General features: G+C 36.0%; 1 protein-coding gene across 1 annotated transcript; it reads left to right on the forward strand.

Annotated features, from left to right (window-relative positions):
- The first annotated feature begins 1,808 nt into the window (after window positions 1-1,808).
- LOC125073586 lies at window positions 1,809-21,058 on the forward strand. Its single transcript, XM_047684464.1, has 4 exons — window positions 1,809-1,978; window positions 2,776-2,930; window positions 5,503-5,642; window positions 20,914-21,058. Exons 1-4 carry the CDS (start codon window positions 1,872-1,874, stop codon window positions 20,995-20,997), a joined length of 486 nt encoding a protein of 161 aa, XP_047540420.1. The 5' UTR covers window positions 1,809-1,871; the 3' UTR covers window positions 20,998-21,058.
- The last annotated feature ends 307 nt before the right edge of the window (window positions 21,059-21,365 follow it).

A 21,365-nucleotide genomic window follows, 5' to 3' on the forward strand; every position in this document is an offset into this window, starting at 1 on the left:
ACAGTTTTAATTTTTTTTTTTACACTGCCGTAGTACCGCTCTCTAACCGACCAGTAACTTGTTTCAGCTCTAAATAATAATAATTTGTTAAATTGTAACAATGTAATTATTTACAATCAAAGATCCTCTTTAATTTTCTGCAGCTGCAGCTGGCGCTCTTCAAAATGAGACCATAACCAATTTTTTATGTGCAGCTATCGTCTTATAAACTTAAATCATGCAAAATCAAACCACGATAATAAATAACATTGATTATTTAAGTATCACTATTTTTATATACCCCAAAAGTGTTTACCCCAACCCGCTATTTTTATGACGTCTTTTATTTATGTTTCCGTACTTATATTTCCTGTGTGCCCCGTTCGAAATATAAAAATGTTTATTTTTTTTTTTACATTTGTGTAAGTAGGTAATGTATGCGTGCGTGTTACGTGCCACAGTTTTTAATAAGCCAAATCTTGTTACAATTATTAAAATTGAGATTTTATTCTGAGCTAACGTGGTATAAATAGTAAGGTAAATAATAAGTAAGTAAATAGTAAGTAAGGAATATGTTTTACTTATAACACTCGAAATTGACAAGTTATTTAAGCGATTTTAAAATCTTTAAAGTTTTTTTTTACTTCGTATAATAGCCGAAGGAATGAGAAATCCGACAATAATAAATTAAGGAATCAGATACGATCTTTTAATTAAAATCAATATGACCGATGTCTCAATAAATTATAAAGTTTGAGAAATATGTTTAACGAACGATTTGAATACATTTTGATTCGTACCAAGCATCAATAGAAAATTTAAATGACTTATTTTTTTCTATAATCATATTATATTCTTATTATTATTTATTTGTTATATTATAAAACTATACAATGGAGGCTAATAAGCATTATATACAACTTTATTAATATGTCAACATACTTCATGAATTAAAATTTGTATCACACGTCTCGCAGATGAAAAAAAAAATTCAATTCCAACAAAATGTATTAACGCACCGGCAAAATGGATTGCGGGCATTTAAGGCTCATTTGAATTCAGAGTCTTCGCATTCGAAATTCGAATTTGTATTTGGAGGGAAACGCTAATACCCTTGATTATACTGCATTCATTATAAGACTGATTCAAGAAGTTTTTATTCATCCGTCGGTTTGAATGCTACGTGATTTCATTTAAATTAATTAGGGTTTACAAATTTTATATGGAACAAAAGAAATTAATTCCAGTTATGGTTATACAATTAGTTTAAAGGTGTTAAGAGATACTATTTCGAATTGATGTTTGAAACGTACCAGCATAAATTCTGTTTCATTTTCTTCGCTTTTTAGGTTATTAGGTATTTGGTTTGCTTTTGAAGTTGGTCTTCTTTAAAAGATCGTTACTAGGCTGCACTATTAAGTTACCTTTGCTTGAATAAGGCGACGCAAAACAAATTTAACAACAGTAGTCACTTATGCGGAATAAAAAAAGGTAATGTAAAAAAAATTTAAAAGTATATATACGAGTAGGTACCGTGCGCGAAATATAGAGGCAGCACTTTACTATTGCCGAATTAAGCGCTATCTAGTGTTTTGAAGTCGTTACTCTATAAAAGCATTGTTATTTTTTTAAAGCATTAAATAGATAATCAATTTGGTTATATTAAAACCTCATTCATTCATTTCATTAATTTGGCCGTGTTTGATATGTCATCAACAGATAGTTTAAAGATGTCCGATTGCAAAATCAATTCAAAAACATTCGTCTAAGATGGAAAATAAAACATAAAAAAAATGATAACAATAACGACATAGCATATTATATTTAAAAAAAAACGTTTATAGAAGATGTGAATAAAATTGTTGTTATCGTTTTACAACTTTTCCAAATTGATGCGTTTCAATAAAATGGGTAAGCTGCCGTATCTGTACACCGATTCCGAGGAAACAGAGGAGACATCTAGTTCCGTGGAAAATGTTAAGAAGAAGAAGCGATTGTCGTTAGTATTTATGAAATTATTGATTAACAGACGCGAACTTATTTCATAGTTAGCCCCGTAAGCGTAACAAGCGCTCGAGTGCAAGCAATGTTCGCGCTTTCTCCCATTTGCAAGATATCCTAAAAGATTTAAATAAAATCTTGGGCCTTTTACTTCGAGTCTTGAGTAACATCAGCGAGGCGCTTTAGCGGTTTTTTTCACGCTGTATTACAAGGCCCTGTTCATAGTGCTAATGTCTTGGCCAATTTCTGCAATTTCCACAACTGTTCGAATGATAGAAGTGTGGGTGTGTGTGTGTGTGTGTGCTGGTGTAAGAGTGCATTCGTTCGAAAAACCTGATGAGATGGCAATCCGATGCGACAAGAGATAATTCAGCTGGCTTTACCTACTTTAATGTATGTTACAAATCTTTATATATATAAATCTTCTGTACGTATGTATGTAACTGAGCTGATCGTTAACGGATTGATTTCGACGGATGGTTTTGATTAGATCCGGTCGGTGGCGCTGCGATAGGGAAATAAATTCTTCATCTTTCATTTCCTATCTCACCCGAATGAAGTCGGGCTAGCTCGTATGTATTATAAATGCTAAAATCTTACGTGTTAATATGATTATTATTTGATGACTGTCAAATGGCTATGGGATGAGGTTTGGTATAGAAGACGAGAATGGAGATTTATTACGAACGAAATAGTCTAACAGCTAATCCACCTTATATAATATAACAAATGCGGATTATATTTGCTAATTTGTCATTACAATTAAACACAATAAGTACATTATCAAAACCGTAGGATTCTAAAATTCGGAAACGGAAATATCAAAAAGAAGAAATGCAACGTCCACAGCAAGTCGGAACCGGATCCAGATTTCCGAAGCCGGAGCCGTTCGAGTCAACGGATTTTCAAGCAGAAGCTGCGTGGTATACTGAAGCACACTGAAAGAGAATGTAAGTTCATAAACGTGGACTATAAAACTTTAAAATTAAATCATTATATACTTTATTCAAGTAGGATATTAAGAGGATTATTGACTCGTCATTTTACAGAAATTCAGTAGTAACTCTTATTTATTTATATAAAATAAAGTCTTAACTTTACTTGGTGTCCTTATGCAGGGCCTTCTGGGTAAGTACCATCCGCTCATCAGGTATTCCATCGCTTAACAGCAATAGATACTTAGTATTGTTGTGTTCCGGTTTGAAGGCATCTTAGATTCCAAGACTCGCCCATTGGCGGAGTAGCGAATGGTTAATATTTATTCAGAGCGAATTTCTAGAAGCTGTGGTGACGGCTTATCATCAGGTACCACATTTCGCCTTCCTGTTTTATAAAAAACAAAACAGTTATAAAGTTTTTAGTATTAGCATTAGCAGCCCGTAAATGTGCCACTGCTGGGATAAAGGCCTCCTCTCCCTTTGAGGAGAAGGTTTGGAGCATATTCCACCACGCTGCTCCAATGCGGGTTGGCGGAATACACATGTGGCAGAATTTCGTTGAAATTAGACACATGCAGGTTTCCTCACGATGTTTTCCTTCACCGAGGAGCACGAGATGAATTATAAACACAAATTAAGCACATGAAATTTCAGTGGTGCCTACCTGGGTTTGAACCCGAAATCATCGGTTAAGATGCATGCGTTCTAACCACTGGGCCATCTCGGCTCTAGTTATAAAGTATATTTCCTAAAATATTTTGTAGACAAATTTCCTCGCGTATTTTTCAACCTACTAGGTACGTTCTCGTATGTTTGTAACCTACCTTTTAGGTAATTACCTAAAAATTGTTTTTAAAACAAGCACACGGTTAATAACCATAAATAACGTTACTCACTAAAGAGTACTTCATTTCATTCAGCGACTCGCACCGAACTCTAAAAAAATCTATTACTTGAAGTTAGCATATTTTTCATAAACTTGACGTTTTAAAATAGCACTCATATATTCAAAAATTAAAGCTCTTATATGTGAGAGCGGTAAAATGTTTCACAACGAGTAAGTTTGTTGATGGAGTGATGTCGAACACGTCAATTTGGGACGGCCGATATAGTATTAAACCTAGTTTAATTACGTTGTAAATGTTTTGTTTCCTTGTTATAAAGGATGATGGGTTTTTGTTCTGTGTTATTTACAGATAATAAGTATTGTTTTTTTCTACTAATTAATAGTTGAGAAATAATAGTACCGGTTTTCATATTACTAACATGGTTGTTGTAAGGGTTTGACAATAATCGGTTTCTTCAAATTAAATCAAATCAATTTTATTCAAGTAAACTTCACAACGAAGCGTTTTTGAATCGTCAATATTATAATACTACCACCGTTTCTACTATACCGACTATTACAAGTACTTTTGGCATCGTCATTTTAGGGGATTCTAGTAACGTAAACTGGTTCGAAATGTACATATATTCTAACGCGAAAGTTTGGGAGATACTTCCGATCAATTAATTACTTGTAGGCTCAGATTATAAAGCAAAAGTCAGAAGGAGCGCGCGGAACGCTATAGTAAAGCAACATAAGCGAATACATATCAAACGTGAACGCAAATTTCCGGTAGAGCGAACGTCGCGTTTTTTTTCATACGTTAAAGTGTTGAAGCCCTTGTATTAATAACTAATTACACTATTTATTCACTATTACTACAGTCCGCCGTCATAGACCCTACTATAATGCAGCCTTCTTGAGTACTGTCAACCTGTCAAGTGACAAATATTATTGACAATCAAAGACAATGAGATTTAGACATAGACAATATAATTTTTGTTATATTCCTAGCTATTTTGAATTGTCTTCCTTTTGTTTAATAATCTGAGCATGTAGATATGTTATTAAAATACAATTAAATTGGTATATTTTATATTAGGTTCTTGTCTGAATCATTCATTGATTTAACAATCTTGTGTTGAGTAATGCGTTATTAACTAAAGACTTCTAAACTAAAATATTTAATTTTTTTAACTGGCAAAGTTATAAATATTTGTGGAATTTTATTATAACCTATCCTTATATTTTAATATAGTATCCATTATAATAATGGATAATTAGATTTAATAAGATTGAATATAAATAATCCTAAGAGGTTAAGTATATACGAAACATTTTGTTGTCATAAGCTTTAAGACCTGTTAGTCTATATTCAAAATGGCGACAAGATGCCGCCGTAGCAATCACCGCCATTTTTAAAGTTTAATAATATTTTCTGTGTTACTCGGTTATTTTATATTTAAAAATAAAAAAGGATTCAGTTTATCTAAATTTATTTAATTATGTTTTTCTCTATAACCTTTGTCGTTCAAAATTTTTGTAAAAGGTGGGTCCAAATATGTTTATGTAAATTTTAATTGTCTGCTTTGCAAACTTTGTATTTAATGGTGGCTTTGTAATAGTATGTCCCTTGTTCTTGTAGTTACACTGGCTCACTCACCCGTCAGTTTAGAATAGGTTATGAGTGGGTGGTACCTACCAAGACGGGCTTACGTAAATCCCTAACACGAAGTTGATGATAAAATATTTATTTAGCATCAGACGAGGATGACAGTGAGCCATCTCGATTGTTCCGCTCGCAAGATCGCTGCCTCGTTGGACAAGTCCCCAGGCCAGCGGGTTCGAAGCCTGGGCGCGGCGGTGGTGTCGCCATCGTTGTGAGGAAGAATACTAGTGTAAGTATGCTCATGGTATTCCATATTTAAATAACTAGTTAGCTTTCAATTATACTGCTTTATAGCTATCGCTCGAGGTTCGCGTTTTAAGGGTTAGTCGTAAAGTATAGATAAGTAGATTATGCTGGTCCTTGGGGTTCAAGCTTGCTTCATATCGAATTTCATCAAATCGATTCATTAGTTAAGCGTAACAGCCGTAGTGAATTACTTTTGCATTAGTATCAAGAAATTAGAGATAAGAGTATATTGCAAAATTTTTATACTTCGTAGGGAGTACAGGATTTAAATTGATTTAAAAAAATCTTACTCGACTATTTTACATGAATGTTTTTACGTGTCCATTATCTCCTGAAATTGTTCAACAGCTGACCGCAAAACTATTGTTTTTTAATTATACTTTCACCTATGTAATCTACCTAATTGGTTTTAGGGTTAAAGACATTAAGACAGTCGCTAAAAGTTTGTATGGAATTATAGTATGTGTTAATTAATAAAGTTGTTTTTAGGAGTAGTAACAAATATCAGTGCTATATCACGTTTTACGATTTGAGTATTGACTGATTTTCTCGCCAGTTCTTATCGGTAGAACAAAAGTAGCGGTAGTTTTGCATTAAATTCAATACTGTCACATGACGATATAAAAGAGCTTTTATTATCCTACTTGAATAAAGAACTATTTGATTCTGAGTAGTAGGACTTTGTGCAAGTCTCAGTGGGTAGGTGGTACCTACTCATTACTTATACTACCGCAACACAGAAATACTTAGTATCGTTTCACATTGAAGTTTTAGTAAGCCAGTGTAACAAGGGATCTAAGATTTTACTTTCCAAAGTTGGTGACGCATTGGAGATGTCAGGATTGGTGAATATTTCTTACATCACCAAGGTATAGTCGGTGCTGACTAGCCTTTGGGTAGCCTAGTTGCCCGTCTGTCTACCCATTACACAAGAAAATGTCTTTAATTTAAATGACTTCCAGGAAGTTTTCAGAGAAACGGTTAATATTCTCTTTATAGTAAATTTAGCATCTGTTCGTTTTATTTCCAAATTAGCTACCCATCCTGGCCTCACACGTGTACAATGAGGGGTACCGGTATAGTATACACAACTTTTAGGTTGAAGAACAAACATAAACGGAGAAATTCTTGCTTTTTTTCGGTCACTATTTTTTGTACAGTTTGCCAGTCCACCTACATAATGGCTTAAAAATATATATATCACCCCAAAAACTTATAAATAAAAGTCAAAGATAAGATAAAATATATCCATTACATTCAAACGTTTACGTTCTCAAAGACTGCGTCCAATCGACCAAAGCAAGATCGATCCCGGCCAGCGACCGACAATACATGTAGACTTTTTTTTTTTTTTTTTTAGTTTATTATATTATTGCAATTTAACAAATTATTTACCAATATACTGTAAACATGGATGAATTAAAAATCATATTGGAAAACATGCAGAAAGAAATGAAACAACAAAAAATAGAAATGCGCGAAATGAAGGAGGATATAAAAACTACTATTAACAATAACATAAATGTTAAGTTTAAAAACCTGGAAATTAAAAATCAACACTTAGAAAAGAAACTGGAGGAGCATACTTTATTAATCAAGAATTTTGAAAGATACACAAGACGCAAAAATCTGGTAGTTTTTGGAGTGGAAGAACGCGAAAAATCGTACCACGACCTGGAAGATATAATAATAGGCATAATAAAAAACTATTTTGGTTTTCAATATGAAAATTGTATCGAGGCTGTCAGAAGAATTGGGAAAAAAGGCGAAAAAATCAGACCTGTTATTGTTACGTTTAGCACGATGGGATGCAAAATAAAAATCCAGCAAAATCAAAAATTCCTAAAAAACTCGCCATATTATATAAAACAGGACTACCCACTGGAGGTTTTGAACAAACGCAGAGAATTACAGGCCCAATTGCGAAAGGAAAAAGAAGCAGGTAACACAGTTTTTATAAAATATGATAAGCTCATTGTCTTGTCAGCTGATAAAAACAAGAATTCAATGCAGAACCACAGTAACAAAAGGATTTTGTCTGAGTCTCCCGAAATAATGTTACAAAATAGCATAAATAGTCCAGGGAAGAAAAATAAAACTGCTAAAAAAAGTAGAACTTGTATACAATTCTGAAAGGAACAAGCAAGAAGAAAGTATTGAGCACTATGAAACAGAATAGCAGTCACAAAAGGCCCCTCTCAATCTCCCAATACGGTTTGTCCCCGTGGGAGTTAAAGACTATAACCCTCCAATATTACAACAACTATATATATGCACATATAATGTGAGATCACTCTCATCACCACAAAGAATGATATTACTTCAACATTCCATAAACAAAATCAAATATGATATTATTGGATTAGCAGAAGTTAGAAAAATTGGAAACCACATCATAGAATTTGATGAAAATATATTTTGCTATACAGGAGAAACAAAAGGCCTACACGGTGTTGGTTTCTTGATTAAAAAGAAATATAAGTCTTATATCCAGAACTACATTGGAATATCAGAAAGAGTATGTATACTAAACCTTCAATTTGAAACAACAAAATTATCATTAATACAAGTATATGCACCAACAAAGGATGCAAATGAAGATGAAATTAAATCCTTTTACGACCAATTGCAAACAGCTCATAAGTTCGCTAACGGATTAATAATTACAATGGGGGACCTAAATGCAAAAATTGGACAAAGAAAGCAAAACGAAAACTTAATAATGAGGCCATATTGTTATGGCAATAGAAATCAAAGAGGTGACCGGTTTCTACAATACGCACTGGAAAACAAACTTACCGTAATAAATACATTATTCAAGAAAAAGCAAAAACAATTATGGACTTGGACTAGTCCAGATGGCAATACAAAAAACCAAATAGACTATATTCTCAGTAATAAACCAAAAAAATTTTCAAATATAGAAACATTAAACAATGACCTATTCACGAGCGATCATAAATTAGTACGTGGCACACTTAACTTAGGAATACAGAAGTTAAGCAGAGCAAAATTCGGAAGTCATCGAATTTTACTACAGGGAGAAGAGATTATTAATAATTATGTAAATTTATTAAAAACTGAATTACACAAAACAACTTGGTGTGAAAATGACGATGTGACTTCATACTATAATAAAATAGAGTCAGCCATAACGCAAAGCATAAAAAACACAAATACTAAACAAGAAAGAAGAAATATAATATCAGCAGAAACAAAGGATATGATAAAAAAACGAAACGAATTACAACGTAAGCATCCGAAAAGCAGAGAAGAAAAGCAAAAACTCTCGAGTCTTTACAAAACTACAAACAAAAAACTAAAAAAAGACTATGAATCCTATAGAATGAAAATAATAGAATCGAACTTATTAAATTTTGGAAGTCAAAAGAGAGCTTTTAAACGACTGAATAATAGTAAAACGTGGATTCCAAAAATAAAATTAAAAGACCCTCAAAAACTTACGCAAACAAGGATAGATATTGTTAATACTGCCTCAGATTACTATAAAGATCTGTATAGCTACAAAAAATATAACGACAAAACCAATACATACCAAAAACAAATAGAAAATACAACAACATCACTAGTCAAACCCTTCGATGACTTGGAAATTATAAGACACATAGACAGGCTTAAACAACAAAGAAGTCCTGGACATGATAATATCCCCAACGAAGCTCTCAAATCCGGAAAATATTTATTAGCTAGACCTCTTTCAAATCTTTTTAATAAAATCCTCCAAGAGCAAATAGTACCTGCGAAATGGGTGGAGTCAAGAATAATACTCCTTTATAAAAAGGGCGACGCATCAGATATTTGTAATTACCGCCCTATAAGCTTACTCCCAACTATGTATAAATTATTCGCATCCTGTTTAAATAAGAGAATAGAGACAGAGATAGAGAAATACCAACCCGTGGAACAGGCAGGATTCCGAAAAGGTTTTTGTACAATCGATCATATCCATACTCTAGAACAAGTAATTGAAAAACATCAAGAACGCCAACAACCCTTATACTTAGCTTTTATTGACTATGCAAAAGCCTTTGACTCCATATCGCACGACAGCTTATGGCAAGCCCTAGAACAGCAAGAGGTTCCCATAACTTATATAAACATCCTAAAAGACATCTACAGCAAAAGCGTAAGCCGTGTAAAGCTAGACAGATTGGGGCCAATAATCAATATACGTAGAGGTGTGAAACAAGGTGACCCGCTATCACCTACAATATTTATAGCAGTTCTACAACACATTATGAAAGACCTGGACTGGAAACAAAAAGGTATTAACATCAATGGGGAATACCTTTATAACCTTAGATTTGCTGATGATATAATTCTCTTCTCAAAATCAGCTAAGCAATTAGAAGAAATGATAACAGATCTATGTGAAATAAGTAACAGTATAGGATTACAATTAAACATATCCAAAACTAAAGTAATGACCAACTCAATCCAAACACCTATATTAGCCAATATTTCACAGAGTCTAGAATATGTAAACAGCTATATATATTTGGGGAAAAACATTTCATTCAGTAATTTCAGACACAAGGACGAAATTGATAGAAGAATAAACAAGACATGGACTAAGTTCTGGAGTTTAAAAGAAATAATGAAATCAAAACTACCCTTGAAACTGAAAAAGAAAATTATGGATGGCTGTCTGCTTCCCTGCATGACATACGGATCACAAACTTGGATATACAATAACTATGCAAGGGACAGAATACAGAAGACCCAGCGTGCGATGGAAAGGAGTATTCTAAATGTAAGATTGAAGGATAAACAGAAATCAGAAGAGATACGCAAAAAAACGAAAGTGATAGATGCTCTCCAGCATATGAAACGACTAAAATGGAAATGGGCTGGTCACCTAGCAAGATCGACTGACGGAAGGTGGACAAAATTGGTCACAAGCTGGTCCGGTCCTAGTGGCATGAGAGCCAGAGGGCGCCCTAAAGAAAGATGGGTAGATGAAATTAAAAAAATTGCTGGAATAGACTGGATGAAGAAAGCACAGGCAAGGAAAACCTGGAAACTGTTGGAGGAGGCCTATACCCGCTAGGGGCCTTAACAGAGGTAATGTTATGTATATTTTTTATGTATTTTTCTTACTTTTCTATGTATGTTAAGGAATAAAAAGGGCTTTATTATTATTATTATTACTTTTTATTTATTTTTACTCATGTATAATAACATTTTTAAATATAAAATACAAATTTATAAAATATATTTAAAAATATAGAATACAGAGGCCAACCAGTGGCGGGAACAGGGTCCAAGCCACCGGTGGTCAGGGCTCCAGAGAGAGGAACTTCCTCACAATACGTGCCGTGCCGAGGAGTACTGCCTTCTGCATCAAGCCCTTGACCCAGCTGCCTAACGAGAGCCTCTTAAGGTGTTGGTCGAGGCTCTTGGCCATTAGGCCATTCGCTGAAACGACTATTGGCACAATAACTGCTGTATCCACATCCCACATGTCGACAACCTCGTGAGCTAAGTCGAGATATTTTATTTGCTTATCTTTCTCAGCCTTCACGAGATTCTCGTCATGAGGGATGGTGACGTCAACAATTATCGTGCGGCGCTCTGACCGATCTATCACCACTATATCAGGCTTGTTGGCGACAACAGCCCTGTCAGTGATTATAGATCGGTCCCAATACAGTGTGATACGACCATTCTCGAGAACTGGGTCGGGCACATACCTGTAGTATGGTACCTCTGATACCACAAGATCGTATCGAAGTGCAAGTTGTTGATGGATAATCTTGGCCACTTGATTATGCCTGTGCAAATACTCTCCGTTAGCAAGACGAGAACAACCGGAAATAATATGTCTAAGGGATTCGCCCGGAGTGTGACACGCCCGACATATGTCCACCGTGCCATCCCTCACAATATACTTCCGGTAATTGTTCGTCATGATAACTTCGTCCATAATTGCACAGACAAAACCTTCGGTTTCACCGAATAGGTTACCGAACCGTAGCCAAGAAACGGACGCCATAAAATCCACATCGGGTCCATGAAGGGCCCGATAGAAGCGTCCATGTAACTCCTTGCTCTTCCATACCCCCTTGCGATTCTCAGTACTTAGTACTACGGGTTTGCGCCAGTTCTCTTTGCCTAAGGAGAGCGGAGTTAGCCCCTTGTCCATTGTAACTACATCTCGGTGCATATCCAAGTCAGTGTGGAGAAAATACTCCCTGAGTTTGTATACTTCACGGTTATGTAGGGTCTTGGCATTTAAAAAGCCTCGGCCACCACATCTCCGTGGGATATACAATCTCATCACCGAAGACCGAGGATGATGCATCCGATATGCAGTCAGCAGGACACGGACTCTCCTATCCAAGGCGTCTAGTTCTTTTTGAGTCCACTTGAGTATGCCGAAAGAGTACATCAAGACCGGCATGACCCAACCATTGAAAGCGCGAACCTTATTGCCACCCGACAAAAGACTTTTGAGCACTTTTTTCAGGCGACCAAAGAAACGCTCCTGCAGTGATTGTTTCATGTCGGTCACATTGATGCCTAACGCTTCCGACACACCCAAGTATTTGTATGATTCGTTTGCGGACAGTGATCTAAAGTTTATGGAATCTGAAAGTTGTAATCCGTCAGATTCCATAATCTCTCCTCGCTCTACATGCATAACCGCGCACTTGTCAACTCCAAATTCCATTCTAATAGAATTACTAAAAGTTTCTGTTACCTTTAGTAACTCCATTAATTGTGAACCTGAAGGTGCAAAGAGCTTTAAGTCATCCATGTAAAGTAGGTGGGATATTACTTTACCTCCTCTCCGCAAACGATAGCCTAACCTTGAACCCTCCAACAGAGTACTTAGAGGGTTCAAGGCTAAACAAAACCACAATGGACTCAAACTATCGCCCTGAAATATTCCCCGCTCAATCCTTATCGGTTCGTCATTACCATGAATCGTTCGACATCCTGGATAGCGAAGGACTGTCCGCCATTGCCCCATACATGATCTCAAGAAACTGCATAGAGTTGTATCTAATTTATACAACTCCAGCACCCTCAAGAGCCATGTATGCGGCACGGAATCATAGGCCTTCTTGTAATCTATCCAGCATGTCGACAGACTCTTTCGAAAACGACGGACCTGTTGGCTAATGATCATATCAATGAGGAGTAGCTCCTTAGTGCCTTGTGATCCACCCCTACATCCATTCTGAGAGACAGACAAAATACTATTATTCTGTATGTGACTATTAATCTTATCTCTCAGAATGGAGGTAAGAAGTTTATAGACCGTCGGTAAACAAGTAATCGGTCTATAGTTTTTAGGATCCGTTGCACTACCTGACTTATGGAGCAGGTGGGTGACTCCGGTGGTAAGAAACTGTGGTAGCGACCCAGACTCTAGAGCTGACTGGAACTGAGATGCCAAGCATTCATGCGAGCTGCGCAGCCATTTTAGCCAAAAGCTATGCAGCCCGTCCGGTCCCGGAGACTTCCAGTTGGGAACGGACCGAACTGCAGCGGCTACATCTTCAGAAGCGATGGAAATTTCTCCCATCGCTTCCAAAGGCTCGCATGCTTGCCTGACCTCCCGCATCCAGTCACCTTCAATGTGGTCGACGGGCACCGACCAGATGTTGCGCCAAAATGTACTCGTGGCGTCATCATTTGGGCGACACCCATCGCTCACACCCTGGTCGAGTCGCTCCCACGTTCTGTACACCCACCTTTGATCGTTCTGGAACATGCGATTCAAGTAATAACGGTCCACTCGCCGCCTGTACCGACGGATGCGGCTCGCCCATGCATAAACTTTTTGTTTTAGGAAGTCAATACGCTCCACGACATGGGACGGATATTCTTGCGGAATGATACCAATCCCCAAGAAGGCCCGCCCCACGTAACGCATTACACGTGGACGCGTATTCCCCTCCTTAAAACAATATAGTTTTCCAATGAGCACTCTGGTCTCATTAATACGCTTCTCAATCCTGCTCTGCCAGGCCGGTGTAGCAGCCTTTGGTCGTGTAGCTCGTTCGGTATCTTCAAATGTAACACCGGCTACACGACATGCTGCAACAGCCGCACAAAACAGAATTGAGTGCGTATCTTCGAGATTTTCACTGCTCTCAAAATAATCTGCGAGCAGTGAATCCAGAGTGCACACTAGGTCCCTATTCCGTTTAGTCATGGGCAAACGTGGCAACCGTGGCCTAAGCTCAGCGGAAGTGTTACGATACTCCCGAATCGCATCCCCCAGTGCGCTCCTCAGTTGATCACTGTACTTACTTGTTGTAATAGCCATATCACCCTCGCCTTCATCATCATGATCCGAGCCCTGTGGTGTTGCAGGAAGTGGTCCCTCAACCACAGGCTGTGACGGGGCGGAAGTGACATCGCTATTACTCATTTCTGAGCGAATCCGATCAAGCACGGTGTCACTCAGCCTGTTGTTACGCAGAATGACCCGCACCTGATCCGACAGTCGTTGAGCCGAGACGTTGATAGCCGGTTCAAGCGCCTGAAACAGAGAGAGCATCCTAACACGGTACACCGTGAGGTTAGTTCCCCCCTCTGTAGCCCCATAGTATGCGCGCATGACATTTTCATTAATGGGTTGTGTCCATCGCATGCGCTGCACACCACCACCGAAAGCGGGGACTCCGTTCGAGGCCGGTTGGCCTCTGGCTCCCAAGCCCGTCGGTGGCCGGCGTCTCCCCGCTCGACGTACAGGTGTTGGCGACATCGGCGGGGAGAAGTACTCGTCGCTCGAGCTCGACGCAATTGCAGACACTAGATTACTTCCTTGTGTGGGGTCCTGTGCCTGTGAGGCGGAGCTGAGCGGCGAGTCCGGAGATGGATTGTTGTGCGCTCGTTGTCTGGCTCTTGTCAACATGTTCTTCGATTTTAAACATTATTTTTGTTATGACACTGTCACTTTAATTTTTGTTAGAATCCACATTATTGTTGATATATATTCATTCATGTTTGTATATAGGTATGTATATTTTATTATGATTGGTCTTAAAATATCTGTTTTACACTTTTTCAGTTTTAAAAATTAGATTTAAACTATTTTAAATAAATTTCTTTAAATAATATTATGACAGCCCAAATTTTTACATGTTGACATATTGGTTGGTTGCCAGGATTATTATTATTATTATTACATTCATACATATGTATTAAGACGATTTTCGTAAGAGTTACTTGTTTTCAGCAAATTACAATAAACACGAAGCTTCTTTTAACTCGCAGGAGTACGCTTACGGTAATAGGTATATTATAATATAAAGAATCTAACCTTTCTTACGCCAGCTCTACGTGTTATGGTATCTTTTAAGCTATATAGCCCAAGAAATTTTGATCGTAATTCGTAAGCTATAAAGACGCTTTTGGAATGAAGCTATTTATCTTCTATGCCGGTTAGTTCCGTCGTATGTACTGGTAGGATGCACGTGAAATAGGGCTTAAACATTGAAAGTGAGGGTGATAACGGGACGATAGGGAGCTCTTAACCGCGATGTGAATAGAGCTATGAAATAACAGAAATGCCATTATTTAGAAAATGTTTTTTTTTTTGTTTAGTATCTATTGACGAGTTTATTTATATGTTGTGGATTGTGGGATGGGTGATGTAGTTTTAAATGTGTGTCATTTTAGAAGATAAAATATTGAAAATAAAATACACAGTGTTGAAGTTTGAACGCAACCACAAAACATTTGTTCTATTAATGTAAGATTTAAACTCAACTCAACTCTTTTTTTTATAATTGCTCTCCTATACATAGTTCATTAAAATATTAACTTTCTTTTTTCCCGAAATTTTTGGGTTTGTTTGGTATTCATTAATTGGTTTTCTCTTTTTATTTCATATAAAATAATTATAATAATAATGTAATAACTTTGTAATACGTAATCACCAACAAATACGCAACGGCCGTACCGTTCTTTCAGAAAATTGTTATTAAATGATGGTATGTCTATATATTCTTAACTCTTTTAATAAGAACTTTGTATCGTCGGATAGTTTGGCACTCGTTCGCTCCATTTTTCACTAGAAACTCCCGTTGGATCTCGGTTTAAAGCCGAGTGAAATACGAAGGCTCCGACTATGATTCCCGAGTGGTTTCCAAAACGTATTCATTACATAGATAAAGCTCGTTACATATATTTTCGTTTTAGATTTTGAAAATGATTACATTTATTGAAGATAAAATTATTATCTTAATATGTATTAACAAATATTAACAAGATATGATATTTTCTATTAACCATGGTAGAAGATAGCCGAAATAATTCTACAAGACTGTTGGATTAAATCCAAGGAAGTACGACTGAGTTTTCATGTGTCTGCCTATGTTCATACATCGGAAAACTGCACGTATAGGATGAAATTCTGCCACTTATATCCAGTTGAGTGTTGTGCGATAAGCTGAAAATATTCTCCTAAACAGGAGTTGAACCTAAGGCCCAGCAGTGAAACATTTGTGTATTGTGTACCTCTGAAAAAGTCTGCCTGATTCTTATATAATGTGCTCGATTGTGAACTGTATTGTCGGTCTAGTACCTACATTATTGGTTATTGGTTTTGCGTGATGCGTTTGAAAGAGCTCATTGGGGCATGACCCATTTCAGACTACAGTAGGCACTTAAAGTTAATCCGTGCGGAGATTGGCCATCGCATGATTTCATTTATGGTAAGATATGAATATGTCCTGGTTCCTAGGAGCCCGGGTGGTTTTTTAAAACCTAGTCTCAAGCCGTAGGCAGGGGCCTACGGCTTGAGACTAGGTTAGTAGGACCTAGGGAGGTCCTGGGTGTAAACCTCACGCCAGGGTTAATAAATAGTTATGGAGTTTTGTTGATAAATTCTCATTAACAGCTCGGTGTCTTGATGTTTGACATGTGTTCTTCCCGTTTCACGTAATGCCATTGAAAGCATGAAAACCCGTTGGTTCGACGCCTTAACTCTTTCCAGTGCTGGCAAATTTGGCGTTCCAACCACTGCAATAGTGCACTCGTTTAGCAAACACTTGTGCACTATAGTATGTCCTGCGTGGTTACCTTGTTCCCTTGAGAACACCCGCCATGGCCGAAATCGGTCTCTAATGTGAATACATTAAGATTATCCCATTGTATTTTTTTTATGTTCCGATTAATTTTACGAATTGTTTGACATCACTTAAATTGGGGCTTGAAAACAATACTAATTAACGAACTTACGCAATATTCGTAATATTATGTTTAGGAATTTCCCAAATTTCAGAACAATTAGCACGAATTCTCGGATATAATTGGACTTTATCTAAATATCAATGGTTGGTGTTGGTTCTAACGGATTCATTGTAGTATTACATTTTCCACTGAAATGGGTTTTGATAATGTATCTGTTTGTCGCCCGGTTCATCGTTTACGAAAATCGCTAGTGTTACTAACTAACATACCTGGTATGACGACAGGTTTGTTAGTAACGGTTTTTATCCGAACTTATATTTTATATGCGAATAAAACAGTAAATCTGTCTGTTTATCTTTCTGCTGCTCACCTGATGAAACCTAATGAATATAATGAAATTTGGTATGAAGCAAGCTTGAACGCCAAGGAAGGACATGGGCTTTTTTTTATGCCTAGCAACTGACGCCCAACCCCTAAAACTCAAAGCCGCGGGCGACAACTAGTTTAAAATAACCTTCTATTGCAAGACATAAATTAAATTATGCAGGCAATTCAAGGCAGACAAGCTCAAAACAATAAAATATACACCATAGACACGGACATCACGTCTGTGGAGTTTAAATGAAAAATGATTATTTATTTTGTTGTCAATGTTTGTCATAACACTGGCACACCTGCGCTTCAAATCATAATACAGTATATTGTATTGTGCAAAATCTCCGCAAATACTCTCTACTACCTTGTATGTGTGTGCTTATATTATATTCTTCGTTGCTATATAATATAATTCTAATAATGAGTAATATATATATTATGTATATGCAGTTTGTTAATTAAACTTAAAATTTATCTAATTGTTATCTTTAATTCATATAATTAAGAAAATCTAATAATTATCAACGGTGTATATATTTTGTTTTTAATTGAAGGGGTCCCGTGATGGTCCCATTTTTTTAAATCGTAATTTGATATTATTTCACCGTATATTAATTCTATCATCAATCGGATGAGCAGATTTGATTTGTTCAATTCCATTTATTCTGGCAACTTATTTAGTAGCAACGATCTCCGAATGTAAAACTGAAGTTCAGTTGAAACAGTTATGCTAATAGCACAGCCTGGTCCTCACGACGCAAATGAACCTGAATTTCGTCCATAGGAAAGCTACGTGGAAATTCGTACGTTAAAATTGATCGAGGCCGAATATTGTTTGGGCATTTGTCTGATATTGTAAATTTATGTCGATAATTCGACACGAGCAGGACATATCTGTGTGAAATTTTGAATGATTTCACGCAGTAGAAAACATCAGAAAGGTGCCTCTGGGGGTGAAGGTGATCTCGCCCCCTGCACTCCTTGTTAGTGCATACGGCAGCACCAGGCTAAGGCTGTATTCGTCCTTGAATTATTTTATCATGGCTAAACCTAACCTGACCCTCTACCCACATATGGAACTAGAACATATGAAACTGGAGCTGAAAACTAGTACATTATAAATGTCATCGATATGTCGTTTTGTAGGATTATGTCGTTATTTGGTTTGAGGTATTCGAGTTACTAAACGCAATTATCTTAAGTAAATTCAACTCGGCTCGGGTAACTGCTCAGAAATTCTCACATATTTTCTTCCTATCATGTTTTGTGGTAAACTTATTATAATATCTGGTCATAGTCTTTAATGAGTCTTTGAGGTATAATTTATATTTAAAAGTCATCTCGTATTCGAAGCTAACAGAGAAGTATTGTGAGGAAACTTGCTTGCGAAAAAAATTTTGGTGGCTTTAGTGGAATTGACCAACGGTGGGTCATTTAATGGTTGTTACAAAAGACGTGGTTACTGGGTAAACTGGGTAACTGATCATTTCCGCTCATTAACGTGATAAATTAAGATTTTTCTAATTATTTAATAGTAGTCTAGTTATTGCTCTCTGCTTTACTTAGGGGTTAGGCATAAAAAATAATTAATATGTTTTGAATGTCAGGCGTTAGACATAAAAGCTTACGTCCATAGTTGGAGTTCGAACTTGCTTCATAACTAAATTTCATTAAATTCGGTTCAGTGGTTTGGCTGTGAAAGAGTAGCAGACAGACAGATAAACAGACGAATATACTTTCACATTTGTAATATTAATATAGCTTATACCAATAACACTACACTGACTTTACAGAAAGATGTGGGTTTGCCCATGGAAACTTGAAAATCGTATAACTTGTGCTTATTATTGAGATGGAAGACTTTCTCTTCTTGTGGTGGTAGAAATAGTACGTCTCACTGTGGGCAAACTGGTAGATAAACACAACGCATAATTAGATTAGCGCTTAGCACCAAGTAACTTATATTGTGCCAAGAAGGAATAGAACTTAGCATATTACTTGATTGACTTACCACACATCATTATATTATACCACCAAACAGCAATAATAAGTATTAGTATAAGGGTGAGCGAGCCAATGTAATTGGCGATATAAGGAATGGTTAAAATTTATTACGGTGGCAATGTATATGAGCAGTAGTAACCACTTACCATCAGGTGACACATTTGCGAGTCCACCTGCCTAAAAAATTGTCTCACGAAAATAAGGTCTCATACAAACACAATGAACGCGCTAAAACACGAACAAAAATTAAAAATTGGCCGGAGAGGACCAAACCGCAAACGCTGCAAAACAATATTAAAAATATATATAATAGCTAGACCATAAAGGCTTCAGATAGCTTAAGAACGTGAAAAATAGCAATCTTTGGAAACTGTCTTCATCTAAATATAAAACATTATTGCTAAATTGAAATCACAGGATTTATAAACGTTTACAGTGTAGTTAAATATAAATAATAATTGACTTAAAATAACGATGCTCTTGCCACTGTTTATTGATTGGCCATCATTGGCTCCAATTAAATTGGACCGAAACCACAAATAAGCTGCTGAATTCGCTGCGAAGCGATGGAAATGCTAATGGTGTTTGGTAAAGTTTATTCTGCCAATGCAGCAGAATTTTAGTTCTCTGTCAGTTTGATTTTGTTTCTCAGCTGTTTATTTAATTGGAAAAAGGTTTTGACTGAATTCTTTAAGCGCATATTTTGAGCAACCTTAGTGTTAATATTTGTCAATTCATAAATCTGAATTGTTTGTTAAAAACATAAATAAATAATATTATAAATGATACAAAAAGGTGGAGCTATAAGAATACTTGTTGACTTTCAGGCTGGATATATTATATATAATTCTATTTAACTGACAAATCTTTATATTTCAAATTTAAGAAAAGTGTAACTACTGAATTTCTTGCCGGTTCTTCTCTTCAGAATCTACGTTCTGAAACGGTATTAGCTTCACTTTTAATAATGAATTTAAAAATGCTTTTAAAAGGTTACTTGAATAAAGTATATTTTGATTTTGATTTCGTGTAAAAACTTAGAATGTCTTCGTCTCTTTGACAAGAGAACATTTGATTTCTAGTAAGACATTTAGAAGCTCTTCACTATATAGTGTAAAGCAAAGTCGCTTCACGCTGTCTGTATGTCACTATGTATGTGTGTGCTTAGATCTTTAAAACGACGCAATGGATTTTGATGCGGTTTTTTTTAAATAGATACTGTCTCAAGAGGAAGGTTTATATATATATTATATGCATAATATAGTAGAGAAACACTGCTAATTAAACTGAGGTTCTTAATGTCGTTAATAAGCACATTTTTTGCGCTTACATTGCAAACGTTGGCTGAACCCTACGAGATAGATCAAAATAATGTACTACAGTATTGTAGGTACACCTTAAAAAGGTCTACAAAAAAGTCCGTGATGTCTATCTCATAGGGATCACCCACAATAACCATTTTTTTTCTTCTACTTTTTACAAGAAATAATGGCTTTGTAAGCCATTTTAAGCATTAATTCTTATCCAATTAAGTACCTTGAATACAATATTTTCGAAGATATTACAGATTTAAAATGCAACATAGCGGTTTATATTTGTCTAGTAATAAAAAAAGCTGTGAAAGTTATATATGTCACTATAAGATTAAAAAATCAGATTGTAATCTGATTTTTTGTATCTATAATCATTTTATGTTTTAGATAATACCACGTCAGCAGAGTTCTACAAGCAGTACCAAGAAGAGGAAGTGGACCAAGCGTGTCGATAGGAAACGTTCTTACTGAAGATAAATTCAAGGAAACCGTCAGGATTTTGTTTTTAATAAATAAACAGATTTGAAACCTGTTTTATTATTATTATCTATGTTAATATTATAAAAGTGAAAGTAACTTTGTTTGTATGTATGTCTGTTACTTTTTCAATTCTGCTTTTGGTATAAAGCTAGCTTGAAACTCAAGGAAGGAAATAGGCTTTTTCATGACGACCAACCCCTAGAAGAAAATATAAATATTGTGTTACGAGACTAGCCCTAGCCTCCAATACGGTGCTACGTCATAGGATATCATAATTACAATTATTATTGTAATTAACTGATCAATAATTTGGACAACTTTAGTTGATATTATTTTATAACATTTAATACTGGCACGTA

Source organism: Vanessa atalanta, chromosome 24, assembly GCF_905147765.1.
Source record: "Vanessa atalanta chromosome 24, ilVanAtal1.2, whole genome shotgun sequence".
Lineage (NCBI taxonomy): Eukaryota > Metazoa > Arthropoda > Insecta > Lepidoptera > Nymphalidae > Vanessa > Vanessa atalanta.